The 17924-nt window shown below is 36.7% G+C and overlaps 1 protein-coding gene across 7 annotated transcripts in view; it reads right to left on the bottom strand.

Annotated features, from left to right (window-relative positions):
* The window catches only part of Ptbp3 (polypyrimidine tract binding protein 3), a 97910-nt gene that overhangs the window by 79376 nt on the left and 610 nt on the right, over positions 1 to 17924 (bottom strand). For 2 of the 7 annotated variants that reach the window (XM_063260750.1, XM_063260753.1), the window contains exon 2: positions 15338 to 15371. The exons of 3 other annotated variants lie outside the window; for them this stretch is intronic. In XM_063260750.1, coding sequence (XP_063116820.1) covers positions 15338 to 15371 — 34 coding nt within the window. Of the gene's footprint in view, positions 1 to 15337; positions 15372 to 17688; positions 17865 to 17924 lie in introns of those variants that run through there. 2 more of the 7 variants (XM_013145890.2, XM_063260759.1) reach the window with 2 other exon arrangements.

The raw sequence follows: 17924 nt of genomic DNA, 5'->3' as shown, positions 1-17924 counted from the left end.
GGTTTCTCTATTCTGTTTTGCTGGATAGTATCAGGTTCGAAAGTTTAGGCATCAGCTGAGAAGATAATGAGATTCATTATAACGCCCATTCTCGTTGACTTTTATCTACTTTTGAAGACCTACAATATCTCCAATGTTTTGGTTTTGTCGGTTTTATTCTTTACGGTTTTGTTCAATTGTATTACAACTAATGATATAGGCAATTCTATTAGAAATAGTGGGAGGCATTATGGTAACCATTGTTGATCACCTTGTATTATGTTTTTATATTATCTATTGTGTCCACCCTTTTGACTTGACCGATTCTGTTCTGTTATGTCACATTTGGTTTTACTCTCTTCCAAAAAAGCAATAAGAACCGTGGGAGCAATGAAACCCAAAATGTGTAATAGTCACGGTACAAAAGAGAGGAAAAGAAAGTGCTCTAAACTATATAACTGCATGTATATTTAAATGTATAAGATAGAAAATGATATCACAGAGTTTTATTGGATCATTGAACAGAACTGTTTGCAGTATCATTGTTGGAATGTCCACTCTACAAGCTTTAATTTTGTGACTTGAACAATTATTTCTAAGATGGCAATATGTAATCCATTAACTAGTGATTTCCTACTGCGCATTTTTTTCTTCTGTAAATCTGTATAACTTGTACCCCTTCACTGTTTTTTTTTCTTTCTTTTCTTTTCTCCTTAAATAAAAATAAAAATAAAAAAAAAAAAGAAAATGTTGGTATTTTAAAAATGCTTTAGAATCAATGTATCAGATCCTTGGAAAACTCCAAGTAGAACTATCTTGACCAACACAGGTCATACAATATTGTATCTTATAGCTCACTTGTTAAAAATATTAGTTCTGCATTTTTCCTTCATTTTAAATTCTGAGCCTCTCTCAGCTGTTTTTTTCATGAGTTTAAATCTCTATAAAATAAAGAAAAAACATTTTCTTTTCATAGCTACAGAAAATCTGGTACAATTCTAATCATAAAACCTTGTTTATAAATGCTATTTCTAACAAGAAGTATTACAGTCATCTACATATCAGAAATCATATCCACGTCCTGTAAAGGTAACACAGATGTATAGCTTGAGCTAACTGTACCAATTAATTATTTAATACCATAGAAGTAAACACATATTGATATCTGTTTTCAGATACTGAACTCGGGATCTTGCGCTTGCCAGAATATATGGAAATAAACTTTCCTGTTACTCTCAGTCACTACTGTTCCTAACTACCCAAAATTTCAGAGCTTTCCAATTCTACATACATTCATTCATACATTTTTTCATACACACACATGTGCATTCACACACTCACACATACACACACACAGTCTCTCTTAAGGCCCAGATCACAGTATTTATCCTAATATCTGTGCCCAGCCCACAATCACCCTCAGGTTTTTCTAGGATGAGGAGACTTCACAGCTAAAATTCATTGCAGACAAGATATAAAACAAAACCAGTAAGAAAAATATTGAAAAGGATCAAGTCTGTAGAAAACCATATACAAGCTTTCAAGAAATCTTTCTTGGTAATGTCACACAGGATACACTTAATTCCTCAAGCAACAAGTTGTAACAAAATGTGAAACTGGACCAGGGATTTAGCTCAGCAACACAAGTGCTTGCCTAGCAAGCAAAAGGTCATGAGTTCAATCCCTGGTACCAAGCAAAAGGAAGAAAAAAAGTGAAATACTGTTTATTAGGGAAGCTCTCTACAATCAATACCTAAGGTTTTTATTAACAGACTAACAGAGTCATCCACTAACTAACATGTACCAAATTCCAGACTGTCAGAAAAAAGTATAAATTATATAGTTTACACAGTGTAGGAACAAGGAGTCATTATTATTTAAGTAAAGGCCCTTATCAATGTAGGATACTCTTTACCAGCCAAGTTCCAAAGCACTTATCAAGAGCCAACCTTATGAGCAGCCTTTGTAAGGATGGCAGCCTTCATCTTGCTGTATTACCTGTTTGCTGCACATCTGCCAAGCCTGTACAGCCAACCAAGTCTTGATTTTACTCAGATGTCTCCAAGGCTGGAACCCAAACATACTTTTTAAAAAACAAAATTCTATTTCAGTCAAAATGAGTAAAACATCATTGGAGGGCTTTTTTAAAGGGGAGAAAAGACCCAATGATAAGACAGCACAAGACTCTTTTAAAATTACCAACAAAAAGAAAGTTGCATGTAAAAGAAAATACCAACAGTTCTATTTAAATTACAAGTTCCCATTGCTAAAGCTAAGAACTATTGGTGAAGAGTTGATCCTGTCTGCTGCTAAGGGCATCTGTTGTGAACTTTTAGGAGAGGCAGCAGTTCAAAAGGTGACACATTTCTCTTTCAGTTAGCACCATAACTCGACAAACTGAAGAATCAGCAGAGGATACTGAGGCACAATTGTCAGAATAAATGAGTCTACCAATGATGACAGCAAAGCAACAATACCTATTTTTGTTCAATCTATTTTCCAGGATATATGGGAATGTGTTATGTGCACTTCTGTTCCTAACCAAACTCTACAGCTGCAGAACTATTCAAGTCTTTGATTACATATCAGGAAAACTGAATTGGTTATTTTGTATTTGTATGTGAACAGAGCAGCTGCCCTGACTGGACAACTTTCTGGTTTCATTACTTGGGTCAAAGTGATCACTTCTGAATGTAAGTCTGTGCACTGTAACACCCATAAAGAAATGCTGGGTAGCTGAAAAATATCCCTTAAACTTAAATGCATTTTCCAGGATGTGATTAAATTTATCAACCATGGGCCAGGGATACAGTTCAGTGGCACAAATGCCTGCTTGGTAAGTACAAAGTCGTGCATTTGATTCCCAGCATACCCTCCTAAAAACTTATCAACCGCATGAAAGCATATGCCCTTAATTCATGTCTGTTTACAAAACTATGTAGAGAGATGAAGAGCATACATCTTCTCTTATACACAAAAGTGAAATGGCTTTCTGAGAGCACCACTCCTGCAATTTCCCTTTTAAAAAAAGTCAACCCCAGCAACCATTTCAGTGACACAGGTCACAAAACTTACTCATGTGGCATATTCAACCTACTTGATCAATTCTGTCACTGCAGCAAAGAAAAAAACCATTCAAATCAGCTGTTAAAATGACTAACTGGAAATTAGGCAACTTGAAATGACTTGAGTAGGCCAGGGATACAACTCAGCAGCATAAGCACCTGCTTGGCAAGTGCAAGGTCCTATGTTCGATTCCCAGTACAAAAAAATTGGAACGACTGGATTGACAAGTAAACACTGATTTTTGACATGCTTCAAACATTAGCAGATATTTCAAGAGACTGAGCCAGAACCTTCTTTTCTCCCACTATCTCAGCTTTCAAAAAAGTGTACTACTTCTCAACCACAAAAGATCACCAAACTAGGACCCCACCCATGACCCATTTGTGCATAAGCCAAGTGATTAGACTTTGTCCATGCTAGAAAGACAGTCAACTGCTTAAGATCACAAATGATGACCAGCAAGCAAGCGCAGTCTGGGAACCAGTGCCATGTGTGAGCTGCCACTGGACTGGAACATACCGACTTCAGCCTCTCCCTGTAAGTCAGTGCCATTCACAGACTGGGGGGCAGAGAGAACAAAGCCACACTAGCAAGCAAGCCCAGTCTGGGAACCAGCACCATGGGTAGGCTGCCACTGGACTGGAACAGACAGACTCCAGCCTCTGCCAGCTGCTCATCAGGGATAGAGAACAAGCCACATCAGCAAGTAAGCCCAATCTGGGAACCAATGCTAAGTGCAGGCTGCCACCAAACTGGAACAAACAGACTTCAGCCTCTTCTGGCATGCGGGCTGACAAACAGGAAGTACCACCACCACCAAACTCCCTCATTGTAAGCAACAGACTTATCTGGAGAAACACAGGCTGTGATGATAGCTATAGAGGTAAAATGCAATTAGACATCTGTGGTTCTCTGGTGTTTCACTAACATTGCAGATCTACGGCCAGGTCTAATTGTAAGTTCAGAGGATAGTAGTACACAGTGTGACATCCAGTGGGTATCTGTCTGAGGGTTGCAGCTATTGTTGATTCCCTATGGTTTTGTTTCAGAAGTCCTATATCACTTCCATTGTTCTGTTGGGTTGGGTTTTTCTTTTGTTTTATCTGGTTATGTCAAATTGGATGGCAGGAATAGCTACTTCAAAGATAGCAAAATATGATAGCAATTTTGGATTTACTATAGGCTTATTTTGAAGTCTTTTATTGCATTCATTATTGCTTTTATTGTTTCTATTTTATTCTGTTTGATTTTTACTATGTCCAAAGTTATCTACAGCTATTTTGAAGACATCAAGAGCCATTATGGTAACTATTGTTGATTTTGTAATGTTTTGAAGTCCTGTATCTTTTACACTGGTTTGTTTTGATTGGTTTTATTGTTTTACCTCTTTGAAATAAAAAAATCACAAATGACAGCCTTAAAAGTGTATGAGACCATTCCGAACCTCCGCATGTCCTAAAGGAAAGGTAGACTATCCTGAGAGTACTACAAAGCCCTGAGGACTGCTTCATATCCACTCCAACCTTCTACCTTTGTGAAGCAGGGTTTTTTTCTGTTTGTTCATTTGTTTGTTTTTGTACTGAGGATCAAATGCATGACCTCATGCTTGCCAGACATGAAGCAGGATTTGTGACAGCAACCCAAACAAGATTACAGAGTAGGCTGGACCTCAGTGAGACACTTCAGATGTCACTATCTCCCAAAACTTCCAGGTGGTGGAACCATTTAGTTGCAGGAAAACAAGCTCAGGGCACCCAATGATTCTGCACTATAGTTGAGGTGTATAATTACATCATTATTACAATGTAGTAACAGAAATAAAAGACACAATAACTATGATATACTTGAATCATTTAGAAACTTGCCCTTAATCCCACACCACCTCTAGAAAATCTGTCTTCCATGAAACCAGTCCCTGGCCTCAAAAAGGTTGGGGACCACTGTTTTAGGGTAATGTTCATGTAGCTTCTTCAGCTACCAATAAGGTCACTGACGTCAGCCAGTGTCTCACTTGTTTAGGCTGCAGAGATTACGTGATTGTACTAGTTGGGATGCAGCTGTGTTAGGTAGGTTGAGTTCGCTGTCTGCTCTGCGCTCAATGCCTATGGGTGTAAGGCCACCCAGTCACCCATCAAGTTCCATGAATAGTGCAGGAGTAGAACTTCTCTAGGGAGTATGTGCAGGTGACATGAGTTTGTATAGCAGCAGAAACACGGCACCCAACCATTCCCAAGGGAAGAACAGAAGTAGGACCACCATAGTGGGTCATCAAGGTCAGTGTAGCACAGCATGCTTGACAGTCAGATGGGACACCTGTCAGTGTCTGAGGCCCATGCAGGTGACTTTACAGGGCCTCTGACCACCACTGTATTCAGGATACAAATCTACACAGGCCAGGCTGCTCCTGACCAGCTGCTTTCTGAGGCCATGGGTGGTTGAAAGGGATGGACTGCCTGTTCCTCTGACCTAACCAGGCTGACCTAAGAGGAGGTCACTCCCTTGCTTCTTGGGGCTATAGAATGAGCCATCTGGCTGATCCAGGATCCTCAGTGCACACAGTTGCACAGAAAAAGTTGCTAAGTGCTTATTAGGGTCATGGGTGAGCAGGCAAGGCACCTGTCTGCTTCCTGTTATATATGAAAAGTAAAAAAAAAAAAAAAAAAGTGTCATTTGCCTTTATTTGCATAAAAAGATGCTGGGAGGGCAAAGAAAAAAAACAAAACAACTACCTTTAAGGGATAAAGGAAGAATGGAAACAAGACTGAGAATAAGTTATCTATATACATATGGTTGAATTTAGTTTTTGTTAAATTACTTGTTTTGTCTTTATTTACAAATTTTACTTTTATCGAAAGCATGCACTTAACAAACGAAATATTATAAAAGTAAACCTCTCTACCCTAATTGCAGCAGTTGACATCTGTTCTAATAGCTGTCCTACTAATTCCAGAAAGTATACTATCCCACTGTATAAAACTGTCAACAGTAAAAGAAAATCATCTGATCTATAATATGAAAATTTTTAATTTCTCTTATGCTTCCTCCTTTTCCTGTCCTCCCAATGGATGAAATATATGCTAGTAACATTAATTCTGTAAGTACATTTGAACTCTAATCACATTTATATTTTCAATGCTTGTCAATTCAAAATTATCTCTTGATTCTCCATTCTGAAACACAAAACTATTATTGTTAGTAATTTCTTATCTCCTTTCTTCTACCACCTGCCCTTTTCATTCTTATGGTTGTTCAATTCTGTCCTGCAACAACAGCATGCTGGGCTCTGACTACTCATGTAGTGAATGGCTGACTCCAAGTTGAAAATCAAGAAATAATATTTGTAACTACTACACATAAATATTAATTAAGGAAATATAACCCTAGCACACTTCACTTTCTACTCCATCATCTAACATACCTTCAGGTTTATGTGGAAAAAAACCTGTTCATATATTCAAAGTCAAATGCATTACCCACGCCCACCCCCAGCATTGGGGATTGAACCCAGGACCTTCCCACAGAGCTACATCCCAATCCTATTTTTATTTTTAAATTTTCAGAAAAGGTCTCGCTAAGTTTCCCAGGTTGAACTCAAACTTGTGATCCTCCTACCTCAGTCTCTCATAGTGCTGGAATTATAGGCATTGTCCACCACTCCCATGTAGATTCTTTACTGTATTTCCATCATGTCATATTATTCTAATCTGGCTCATGTAGCCATGATTTTCTCATGCAGTTTGTTTAGCTTTCTATGACATATTTAACTGCCTTTTAATTTTTTTCCAATAGTACTGTCCTTTATCAGAGCATCAACTCCTTTCTAAGCTGTCCATAATATTCATTCTATTGAGCTCCTACTTTCCACCCAAGTTCTCATTCTAGAACCCTGTCCTGCTCCAATCCAGAATGACAACATGTTAGGCCTCCTGAACTTGTCAGCCTAACTCTTCTTTTCTCCTCTCTTCTGCACCCATCATTTCTTAAATCTATCTTCCTTGCTCTTGGTCCACAATTTTACTTCAGTGTGTCCCTAAAGAACTACCTAAAGACAGTAAATAAGTTTTTGAGATCCATGCATGTATGAGAATTCTATCCTCACAACTGATAATTTGACTTGTAAAGAATTCTAGATTAGAAATCTGTTTTTTTAAGAAAATAATAAAGTATCCCACTTTCACTTAGCACAGTATGACTGATAAGATGCCGGTCTGATATTTATTTCTTTGAAGATGACAAAACTTGTTTTTCCTTGTCAGCTTTCAGAATCATCTCTTCATCCATGAAATCTGATACTTCAGAATAAAATAACATATCTAGAAGATGAGCCTTTGTATTCACTGCACTAACTGGTGAGTCTTTTGGTCTGATGGCTGAAATTAGTACCAGTTGCTAACTCCCATCTCCAAATTCAACTAAAGAGAAACTGAGGAAGTTACAAGGATGTGTGGCTCTCAGAAACCAATCAAAATGATAACAGAAAAGCCCTTCAGAGAAAACTGAAGATTAACTACACCTGGTATGCAGGGTTCACAGAAGTGGCAACTGGAGTTGAATAATCAAAAGTTTCAATAAAAGGACAACTTTCCAAGCTTTAAGAAGAAATTTCATTCATGCATAAAAATGTACTTGCAAATACAAAGCCTCAGTATATCTGCCACATATACACATCAACCTTTTAGAAAAAGTACTAAAATCCGTAGAAAGACAAAGCTGAGAAAGAGATGATGTAAAAGATACAAAAAATTGGGGCTGGGGATTTAGCTTAGCAGCATAAGCACCTGCCTTGCAAGCAGGCGGTCGTGAGTTCGATCCCCAGTACTAATAAAAAGAGAAAAAGGGGAAAAAAAAAAAAAAAACAAGTGGAAAAGATACAAAAAATTAAAGTGATCAGATATCTTGGTGAAGTTTAACACTGTCAAAAAAGGAAAAGAAAAGCTGGGCATGATGCCACACTCTATAATATCAGCTATCTGGGAGGGTGAGGCAGGAAGCACTTAAGTTGAAGGATACCTGAGCAACTTAGCAAGACCCTCTCTCCAAATAAAAAGGAAGGCTGGGGACCTACATCAGTGCAAAGACCTTAGGTTCACTCCCTAGTAGGGCAAAGAAAAAAAGTTAAGTAATATTAGCTAATAATCTTCCATAAGTAAGTGACTGTCACCAAACCACATGTTCAGGATGCTTAGAAATCACCAAGCAAGGTAAAATACACACATACACACCCTCTTCAGTATACTGGTCAAACTACAGAGAACCAAAGACTAATAATTAGGTTCCAACAGAAACTGTGGGGAGTGGCTTAAGCTGGAGATCTATCACATATGTGGGGCTGGATGGAGCAGTGCTCATTTAGAGAACAAGCAGTGCCAGACGCACCCATGTGAACAAGCTACTCCAGCTCCTAGAACATTGAGAGCTGGAGGCAATCCCAGCTAACAGGTTGCTAGGCAGAGGCATGTCATGTGACATCAACCACAAAGTGTATAAATAAACTTCACTTCAATAGCTGAGCAGTTACTTTCCTTCCATCTGGAGAGAGGGCTCCATATAACTTCAACTTTCTGAATTCTGATTCTTTATCTCTCCATCTTCCCATTGTCCCCTCCTTCCAACTTTAAGGGGAACAACTTGCAGCACTGGACACAGCAAGAAACCAAGTAAGCAAAAAGAAACATGAAATAACTATAGTTTTATTTCACTTTTTATGTTTTTTATTTTTGTGCAAGTATCAAACCCAGGGCCTCATGAATGCTAGGTAGGCTATCACTTATTTATGCCCCAGGTCCTAACAAAATCTTTATTTTGTTCACTTTTGAATGGTACTTTCTTTATATAGAGAACTGTAGGTTGACTTTTTTCCTTTTTAACAGTTTTGGAGGCTCCAACAGAAGGTCAGTCACACATATTGCTTTAAGTCACAGGTGGGATTGCTAGATACAAATTTCAAGAAAGCATGTGGCAGAACAAATCGCACCCCAAGGCAGGAAAAAAACAAGAAAAGACATGGCTAGGATCCTACAAGACCCTTTCCATGGAACAACTCAAGGGACCTAAATATCTCCCACAATGCCAGGTGGTGGCACATGTCTATAATCAGAAGGCTGAGGAAGAAAGATCTCCAGGAGTTTGAGACCAGCCCTGGCTAGTGAGATTGTGCCACAAATAAATAAATAAATAAAACTCTACCATAAGACCTAACTGCTTAAAAGTTCTACCTCCCAAAACTGTTGCACTGGGGACCAAATCTTAACATATGGGCCTTTAGGGCATACTGAAGATCCAAACTATAGCAAAGTTTCTGATAAAATTAAAAATATACATATCCTATCACTCAGCAATTCTATTCCTAGGCATGACACAGAATGAAGTACACATGCAATATACCCAAAGACATATACAAATATTACAAGGAGCTTTATTCATAATACCCACAAACTGAAAAGAACATGAAAATGGATTTAAAGGAATAAATAATGTTTAAATTAAATAAAATTTCAAAACAAGAAGAATTTGAAAATAGAAACAAAGCTTTCATAAATGGGGAGGGGGGAAGTTGGAAGGAGCGAAGGGGAGTACGGGAAAAAATAAGAATTAAAACTGTGTTATCCTACAGATACAAATTTCCTATGATGAATGTGATCATTATGTATGGCAAACATGTACCAATTTTTTAAAAAAGTTAAAAAGACATGAGAATGGATTTTAAATTATAATGATGTATTAGTATAATGGCATACTTAATAGATATAAAAAATGAACTAATGACATATAAAACAACACAGATGAATCTTAAAATCATTCTAAGTAAAAGAAGCCCACCAGGCACACACCTGTAATTCTAGCACTCCGACCATTTAGAGTTCAGCAGGTACCCAGGGCTACACAGTGAGTTTAAGAACAGTCTGAATTACATAACGAGACTTGCCTCAAACAAACAAAAAAGCAATTAAAAAAATAAGTAAAAGAAGCCAGATATCAAAAAGCTTATGCTTTAAATTCTTTTGAGGTTCAAATATAGGTCAAACTAATCTATGGTGATAAAAATTAGAATAGCTGCCCAAACTGTGTATGAAAAGAGACAAGGTTATAGGCACAACAGTGAAGGACCATAATCCTAACACTAAGGGAAGACTGAGGCAAGTAAACTGCAAATTCAAGTCTCACTTGGACAATTTAGCAAGACCCTGTTCTTAAAAACTAAATAAAGAAGGAGTTAGGGGTGAGCACAGTGATAGTTTAGCTCTAGATTCCATCACCTAGAACCTAAGAAAAATAAGTAAATAAATAAAAGAGCCAACTGGGAACTTTCTGGAATCATGTTGGACTAGGGTGTTGGAATACATTTGTCAAAATTTACTGAACTATACCCTTAACACCTGTTGTTTCACTCTATGTAAATTACAGTTCAGTTTAAAAGGAAAAGAACTTGCAGCAAGTGTTATACATTTCCTATAGTACAAGCACAGCAGTGCAAACCTTTTCTGTAAGGGACCAAAGAACATTTTAGGTTTTGCAGTCTCTGCTACAACTACTCAGCTCTGCTATTACAATATGAAAGTAACCATAGACAACATAGAAACAAGTATGGCTGTGTTCTTAAAAAAAAAAAAAAACTATTTACAAAAACTGTAATCCCAGAACTCAGGGAGGCTGAGCAGAAGATCACAAATTCAAGTGCCACCTGGCCAGTTTAGTGAGACCTTGTCTCCAAAAGAGGGGAAGGGGGCATTGGTGGTATAGCACCCTTGAGGTTCAATCCTACCAAAAAAACAAAGAAAAAACCTACTTATCAAAATAGGTTGCAAGTTGCATGTGGCCCATGCACTGTAGTTTGCTAAGTCCTGGTGCCGCTAACAAACAAACAGAAAACAAACAGAAAACTAATCTTCTAAATTACCTTAAATATACTATAACGCTGAACTGTTCTTTGCTATTGTGGCAGGCATGATAAAAGTCAAGTATAGTCTTCCTAAATATTACACGAGTATGTCTATAATCAACCAGTCATTTAAAATAGGATAACCTAGTGAAAACGAAAACTTAATCTGGAAGACCAAAATAACCAGGAAATACCTGAATTTAAGATAAACCAAGCAATCACAAGTATAAGCTGGAAATTCAAAAATACTTTGGGCCCAGGGCAGTGGCTCAATGGTAAAGTGTTTGCTTAGTACAGTGATGGGCGCCTTTTAGTTTTCAATAATAACAAACAGCCACTGAGGCATATATGTCATAGGTTCACTGCCACTGGCCTCACACTCCTGAGGCTCTGGATTTGTTCTGGAGCACCGCAATAGTAATTAATTAATTAACTCATCTTGGCACAGAACAAAAAGCTGCCACATGAAATGCCGATACTTTGTTTTATCTAATATAATAAAGTTTCAGAAACATGTATAGTATCAATCACCTGATTGTTTCTTCATTTAGAAGAATTTGGTGTGGGGGGGGGGTACAGTTTAGCGACACAGCACTTCTCAGGAAACTGCAAGGTCCTGATTTCAATTTCCAGTGCCAAAAAGTAAGTAAATAAAAGAATTCAAAATTAAGGGTACCAATTACTTCTGTTTTCTAATAAGTACTTCAAAATACACAGAGGCCCACCTGGACAACTTAGCTAATTTGAAGCCAGTCTGGACTACGGCCCAGCATTCAGGAGGCTCAGGTAGGATGACTGCCATGAGTTCCAGGCCTGCCTCGGCTACATAGTGCGTTCAAGGCCAGCCTGAATTATGTAGTGAGACTGTCTTAATCCTACCAAAAAACACCTCATCTTAAAAAAGGAAAAAAGAGGCTGGGGATTTAGCTCAGCGGCATAAGTGCCTGCCTTGCAAGCAGGCAGTCATGAGTTCGATCCCTGGTACCGAAAAAGAAAAAAAAAGGTGGGGGACTGGCCAACAATATGAACATATTTAATGACAACTACCAAAAGCTGATTTTCTTAATTTGGGTAGGCTTCAAAGTTTATACCACAAGAACAGCCAGGGTGTACACCTAAATGTAACATAGTATGTCCTAAACTGAATGATATATAGAAAATAGAAGAACAGAAAAAACACTAGCAAAATCAGAAGGCTTGGATTCTGGTATAAATCTACCGCACATCCAGCTGTATAACAATCTGACACTAATTCATCATTTTTAAGAGATTACAACATATCAGATATTGGACACATAGTGGTGAAAAAAATATCAAGCTGGGCATTGATGGCACATACCTGTAATTACAGCTCCTAGGAGGCTGAGGCCAGGAGGCTCTCAAAGTCTGAGGCCAGCCTCAACTGAGCAGTGAAACCCTATCTCAAGAAACTAAAACTAACTAACTAAATCCTTATCTTTGGAGTATCGCTAGTTCAGTATCAGCCTGACAATTTAGCAAAACCACATCTCAAAATAAATTCTAAAAGGCTGGAAATATACCTTTATGGCAGAGTAACTGTCTAGCATGTATGAAGCCCTGGATTCAATCCCCAATACCACTTTTTAAAAGTCTGCTTAACATAATTCCCGATCACTTAATCTCTAAAAACAACTTGATTTTCTTCCTTAGCTAAAATAATGGATTTTATACGTAAACGAAATGCTGTATTACTCTCCTGAATCTAGGAAATAAATTTATGGAGTATAACCTGAAATTCATTCTTGCCATTCAATGTATCATCAATGTATCAACCAAGCAAATAGAAGGGAAAAAAAAACAGGAAGTAACTACTGGTTTATCTTTCACACAATCAAGATGAAATATGAGCTTTATTGGTTTCTTATTTGGTTACAACTTCCTTGAATGGAATCCAAGAAAAAACAATTGTATGAGAAACACCTCATAATGGAATAACTCTGTAGCACATTTCCAGTATTAAGTCTACAAAAACATAGATTACCTACTAAATCAACCAATGAGTTTATCTTCTCCGTAGAGTAGTTATATTTCCAAAGTGCTTGCTAGAAAACATGTAGTCAGAAAGCCAAACATGGTTCCTGTTCCTAACATTTCAATTTTCTTTCACTTTGTAATGGATTTATCTTCCCCATAAGAAATTAAGATTGGCAGGTGTTTTCAGTATTAACTGCCTAACTCTTAAATGGTAATCTTTTAAAATGTCTCACATATTTGTTTTTACAAATTAAAACTAAGACCAAAACAGCACTGAATGTCCCTTCTTTCACAGGCACCTAGAGACACTAAAAGTAATCACAGGAATAGCTGATCCTGTAGTTTCTCATCTCTAGGTATCATTCTAAAATGAAAAACTGATTGACCAAAAATTAATGTGTATGGAACTGCTCCATTTATTTCCAATTCATAAATATATTCAAAGTTTGCCAAAGCAAGTCAATTCCACTATAGTTTCCCTTTATACTAATCTTTGGCATCCTAGGCCAGTCTTAAATGCTGCCTGTTATATTTATGCTTATTTTTGTGGTACCTCAAAAATATAACCACCATCATGAAGTCGATAAATTCAAATGAAGCAGAAGCATGGATATACTCAGCAAGATAATGTACAGAGATGGTGAGTGATAGGATATATTTGCTCTTGCAGCACATGAACTAAAAAGTGAACTAAAAAAAAAAGTGAACTAAAGCAGAACAACTTTAGATGAATCTATATTTTAAATTTATACAACATAAACATGATGAATTTCTATTTTGTACAGTATCCCACTGTTTCATGTCCTTGAACAACATTTAACTCAACTATTAGATAAACAATTACTAAAGGAAATGTTAAAGCACCCAGTTATATTTTTTTAATTTTTTTTTCAGTACCGGGGATCAAACTCACGACCATGCGCTTGCAAAGCAGGCACTTATGCCGCTGAGCTAAATCCCCAGCTCAGAGCACCCAGTTATACATTAAAAGCCTCATTCTGATAAATACTATTTAGTTTATATTTTTTAATCCATTAAATGAGAAGACTTGATAAAATAAAATGGTCCATAGCTTAGATAAATCATTAGTATAAATTACTAATTATTCAGCTCTCCATCTGTTCATCTTTTGAACCAGCTATCAACTAGGTGTAATGAAGGGAAAAAAAAAGGTAAAACTTTGGAACCAGGAAGACATGAATTTGAACACTAGTGTGCCATAACATGTACACAAACTTTCAAAAGTTATTTTTTCATCTCTAAAAGGGAATTTTTAACTACCTACTTTGAGGGAGTGTTACAACTAGTAAAGATACACATAAAACATATGGCAAAAACCAGGCATGGCAGTGCATGCCTATAATCCCAGCACTCAGAGGCAGAGCCAGGATGACTGCTGCAAGGTCAAGGCCAGCATGAACTACACAGCAAGTTCAAGCTAGTCTGAACTACATAACAAGACCCTGTCTCAAAAAAAAAAAAAAAAAAAAAAATATATATATATATATATATATATATATGGCACATAGTAGGAGCTGAGGAAATACTGATTATTTTATTATTCATAAGTATATACACAAAAGAAGGTATAAAAAAAGATACAGAGATAAATCAGGATTACATTTAACTGTTAAAATACCCCGACAGTAAAAAAAACAAAAACAAGCAAAAAACCCTGACAGTTCAAGTCAAATTTTGAGCTCAATTTTTCATATAAATATCTCCCATTTATGTATCTCCTCTCCCTCCTCAATATTTTTCAAATTACTGACTGGCATGATTACATCTAGGATTCTAAATGAAACAAAGCCAGTGCATAGGTTTTATAGAAATACAAAATACATGCATATATATATATATATATATATATATATGAAAAATATATACTGGACACAGTGGTATTTGCCTGTAATTCCACCACTCTGGGAGACTGAGGCAGGAGTACTGCAAGTTTAAGGCTAGCCTTGGCAATTTACCAACTTGGTGAGAACCTGTTCTCAAAAAAAAAAAATTTTTTTTCCAAAGGGTAGAGATGTAGCTCAATGTGAGGCCCCTGGGTTTCATCCCCAGTACTGTAAAAAACAAACAAGAAAGGACATGGTACAAAGATAAATCATAGCCTATGTCATACTTATTTGTCAAAAAGGAAAAAAGAGACACCTTGATAGTACAAATCAAATCTCAAGCTCAATTTATTTTTTACAATCTGTGTAGGAGATAATACTACAGCTCCTCCTTCAAGTACATAAAATTCAAAATTAGCTATCCTATACTTACATGAGAATTTAGTAAAAATGAAAAATTACTACCATATAGTGCAACAGACCATATTATGAATAGGTGAGATGTCTTCACCACTGAAAAATGACAAAACTAAGATACAAAAATGATTATGAAAGGATAGTAAAAGATTCCTACCTTTATACCGACTGCTATAAGATCTGTAACAACACTGTATGGAAAAAGTAAAAAGAGAAATGGAAAACAAAGTTAGAGAACAAGTTTTAAAAGACAGAGACAGTAAGATCAAAGAAAAAACAGAAAAGCATTGTAACAACAAATAATGAAAACAAAAATGTAGCTGTGAAATGTTAATACAAAGAAAAATGATGGAACAGTCTAGTAACAGCAGTATAAAAGCAAAGCCTCAATAGTAATGTAAGAAACAATAAATTGTTTTTCAAGTTTTAGATAAATATTGTTCATTTACCTCAGTTTAACGAATGCAAGACAAATCACTAAATTTCGTTTTTTATTAATATATGTTTGCAATATATAATAAATAATTTCATCTTGGGAAAACGGTACACAGATACATTGCACCTTAACACTTTTTCCCTTCCTCTCCTCTCCCTCCTCAACATTTGATCTTTCAAATCACTGGTATGATCACATCTAAAATTCTAAATGAAACAAAACCAGTGCTCAGGTTTTATAGAAATACAAAGCCTTTTGCGTATCTAAATTTACCATCCCAAACTGCTTACCAAAATGAAGTTAAAACATTTCCCCTAAACTAAAATAAACATCAAATTTCAGACATCAATTTTTTCAAAAAGATTTGCTTAAAAAAAATTTCTACCATGTCAAAACTAAGTAGAAAATTATTCTTCTGAGGAAAAACATGAACAGTCACACCCACAAAAAACAGTTGGGATTTGAGGAGTAACTATACTGGTATGTTGACCTGTGGCTTGTTTTTCTAACCAAAATAAAGGAAAAGGTCCTTCGTTAGGCTGGAGGAAAAAATGAAAAAATTTTTAAAAATCCTAGCCAGGCATGGTGGTGCATGCCTGTAATTCTAGCAATCCAGGAGGTGAAAGCAGGAGGACTGCAAGTTTGAGTCTCATCTGGATAATTTAGCAATCTAAAGAGACTCTGTTGCAAAATAAAAAAAATTTTTTAAATGGCTAGGGATGTAGATTTGTACGAAGGCTCCGGGTTCAATGCCCAGTAGCAACACAAACGAAAGTTTTTCTCCATATATTCGAAAAGAAAATTACAAAAATTCTACACATTTATAATCTCTACTATTTCATAAAAGACAAATATATGACTCTGGATTAAGTGACAAATTTAATTGTTTATTTCCCTTTGTAGAATTCTAAATCTTGAAACTCATGTTTCCAAAATTTAAGCATGATTTTAGAAAACTTTTCTGCGTAAAAAACAAAAATGTGTAGGCAGTATCATTATGGGCCCTGATATAAAGAGTAAGTCACGCTCCCACTTGAACTCCCAAATAAAACTTACCTTCCAGCTCCTATATCACCACCCTCCATATTTAAACCAGTTATCTCAATCTTAGCTTTAAAAAACACAAATAAGGCAAAGGGAAAGTTAACTTCTTAAACACGTCAATGAAGTTTGCACTTCAAAGATGTCCAAGTCACAAAACCTAAGCGTTCCCTTGATTGTAAGCACAAATTTTGACACAAAAAGCTAGTCTGCTTCCATACCTAAAATCCAACTTCCTAAACACAAGTCACTAAATACACTGAAATACTGTACTAACTTCACAGACTTCCTGAACTTAAATAATGGCATAACATAAATCATTAAAATAGCAAAACCGTGCACACATACCAACTATAACTGAATAAGGTAATGTGAATTAAGTCTTCAACAATGCTCCCAGAGGAGCTTCAAGTCAACAAAAAACAGCTTTTTACAAAGTACTTTAAGAACCACAACCATAAACAAAACCTAAAACTGTTCTTTGATGTCTGTACCTCTGCAATCTGCAGTCAAATGTGTTAATTCACTTATACTTAATATTGTGAAACGAAAATAAATGCAGTGAAGGCAAAAACTGTTGGAAGACAGTGTGTCCACACACCCTGTAACAATCATCCACTATGTGGCAACACATTAACTGGCTTTTACTTTTAAACCAACTTCTATATATTCCACAAAGGAGATTTACAGAATCTTGTCATGGAAACTACTAGCAGGCCAAATAAAAACTCAAAGCATAGTGGGAATAAAGAAGTGGATCTGTAATATCTAATAGAACTGTAGACTTTTAAAGACCTTCATGAACACAAGACCTCTTAATTCACCAAGCCTCTTCAATAACTGCTTTAATCATAAAAATACATTAAGTACCACCCCATAAACGCATTCATCATTAAAACATATCAAGTCTCACCTTCACATAGCCCAGAAAAATGTTTATGCTCTAGCGAGGATTTTAAATCTTTTTATTTTGGACACAGACCCCCGTTTAATTTCTGAGTACCTGAAACCTCCCGGGAAATTACACTTACACTACATTTTATAAGCCCGGCAGAGAATTCACGAAGTTTCTCGGGGGTGGGAGTAGGCGGAGGAAGGAAAGGTTCACGGTCTCCAAGTGCAGAAGCCTGGTGCGCAGGACTAAGACATCTCTTAGCCCCAGTCCAGAGACCTCGACGGTCCCCCGAGGACGCGCGGGGACGCAGTTCGGGACCCGGTCTCCGCCCAGACCTGCAGCGCCGCGCGCAATGAGCGTCCCCACTCGGCG

The sequence above is a fragment of the Cavia porcellus genome, unplaced genomic scaffold (genome assembly GCF_034190915.1).
Source record: "Cavia porcellus strain 051 isolate PalLab524CR breed Dunkin Hartley unplaced genomic scaffold, mCavPor4.1 scaffold_1, whole genome shotgun sequence".
Taxonomy (NCBI): domain Eukaryota; kingdom Metazoa; phylum Chordata; class Mammalia; order Rodentia; family Caviidae; genus Cavia; species Cavia porcellus.
This window is presented reverse-complemented; position numbering and strand designations above follow the sequence as displayed.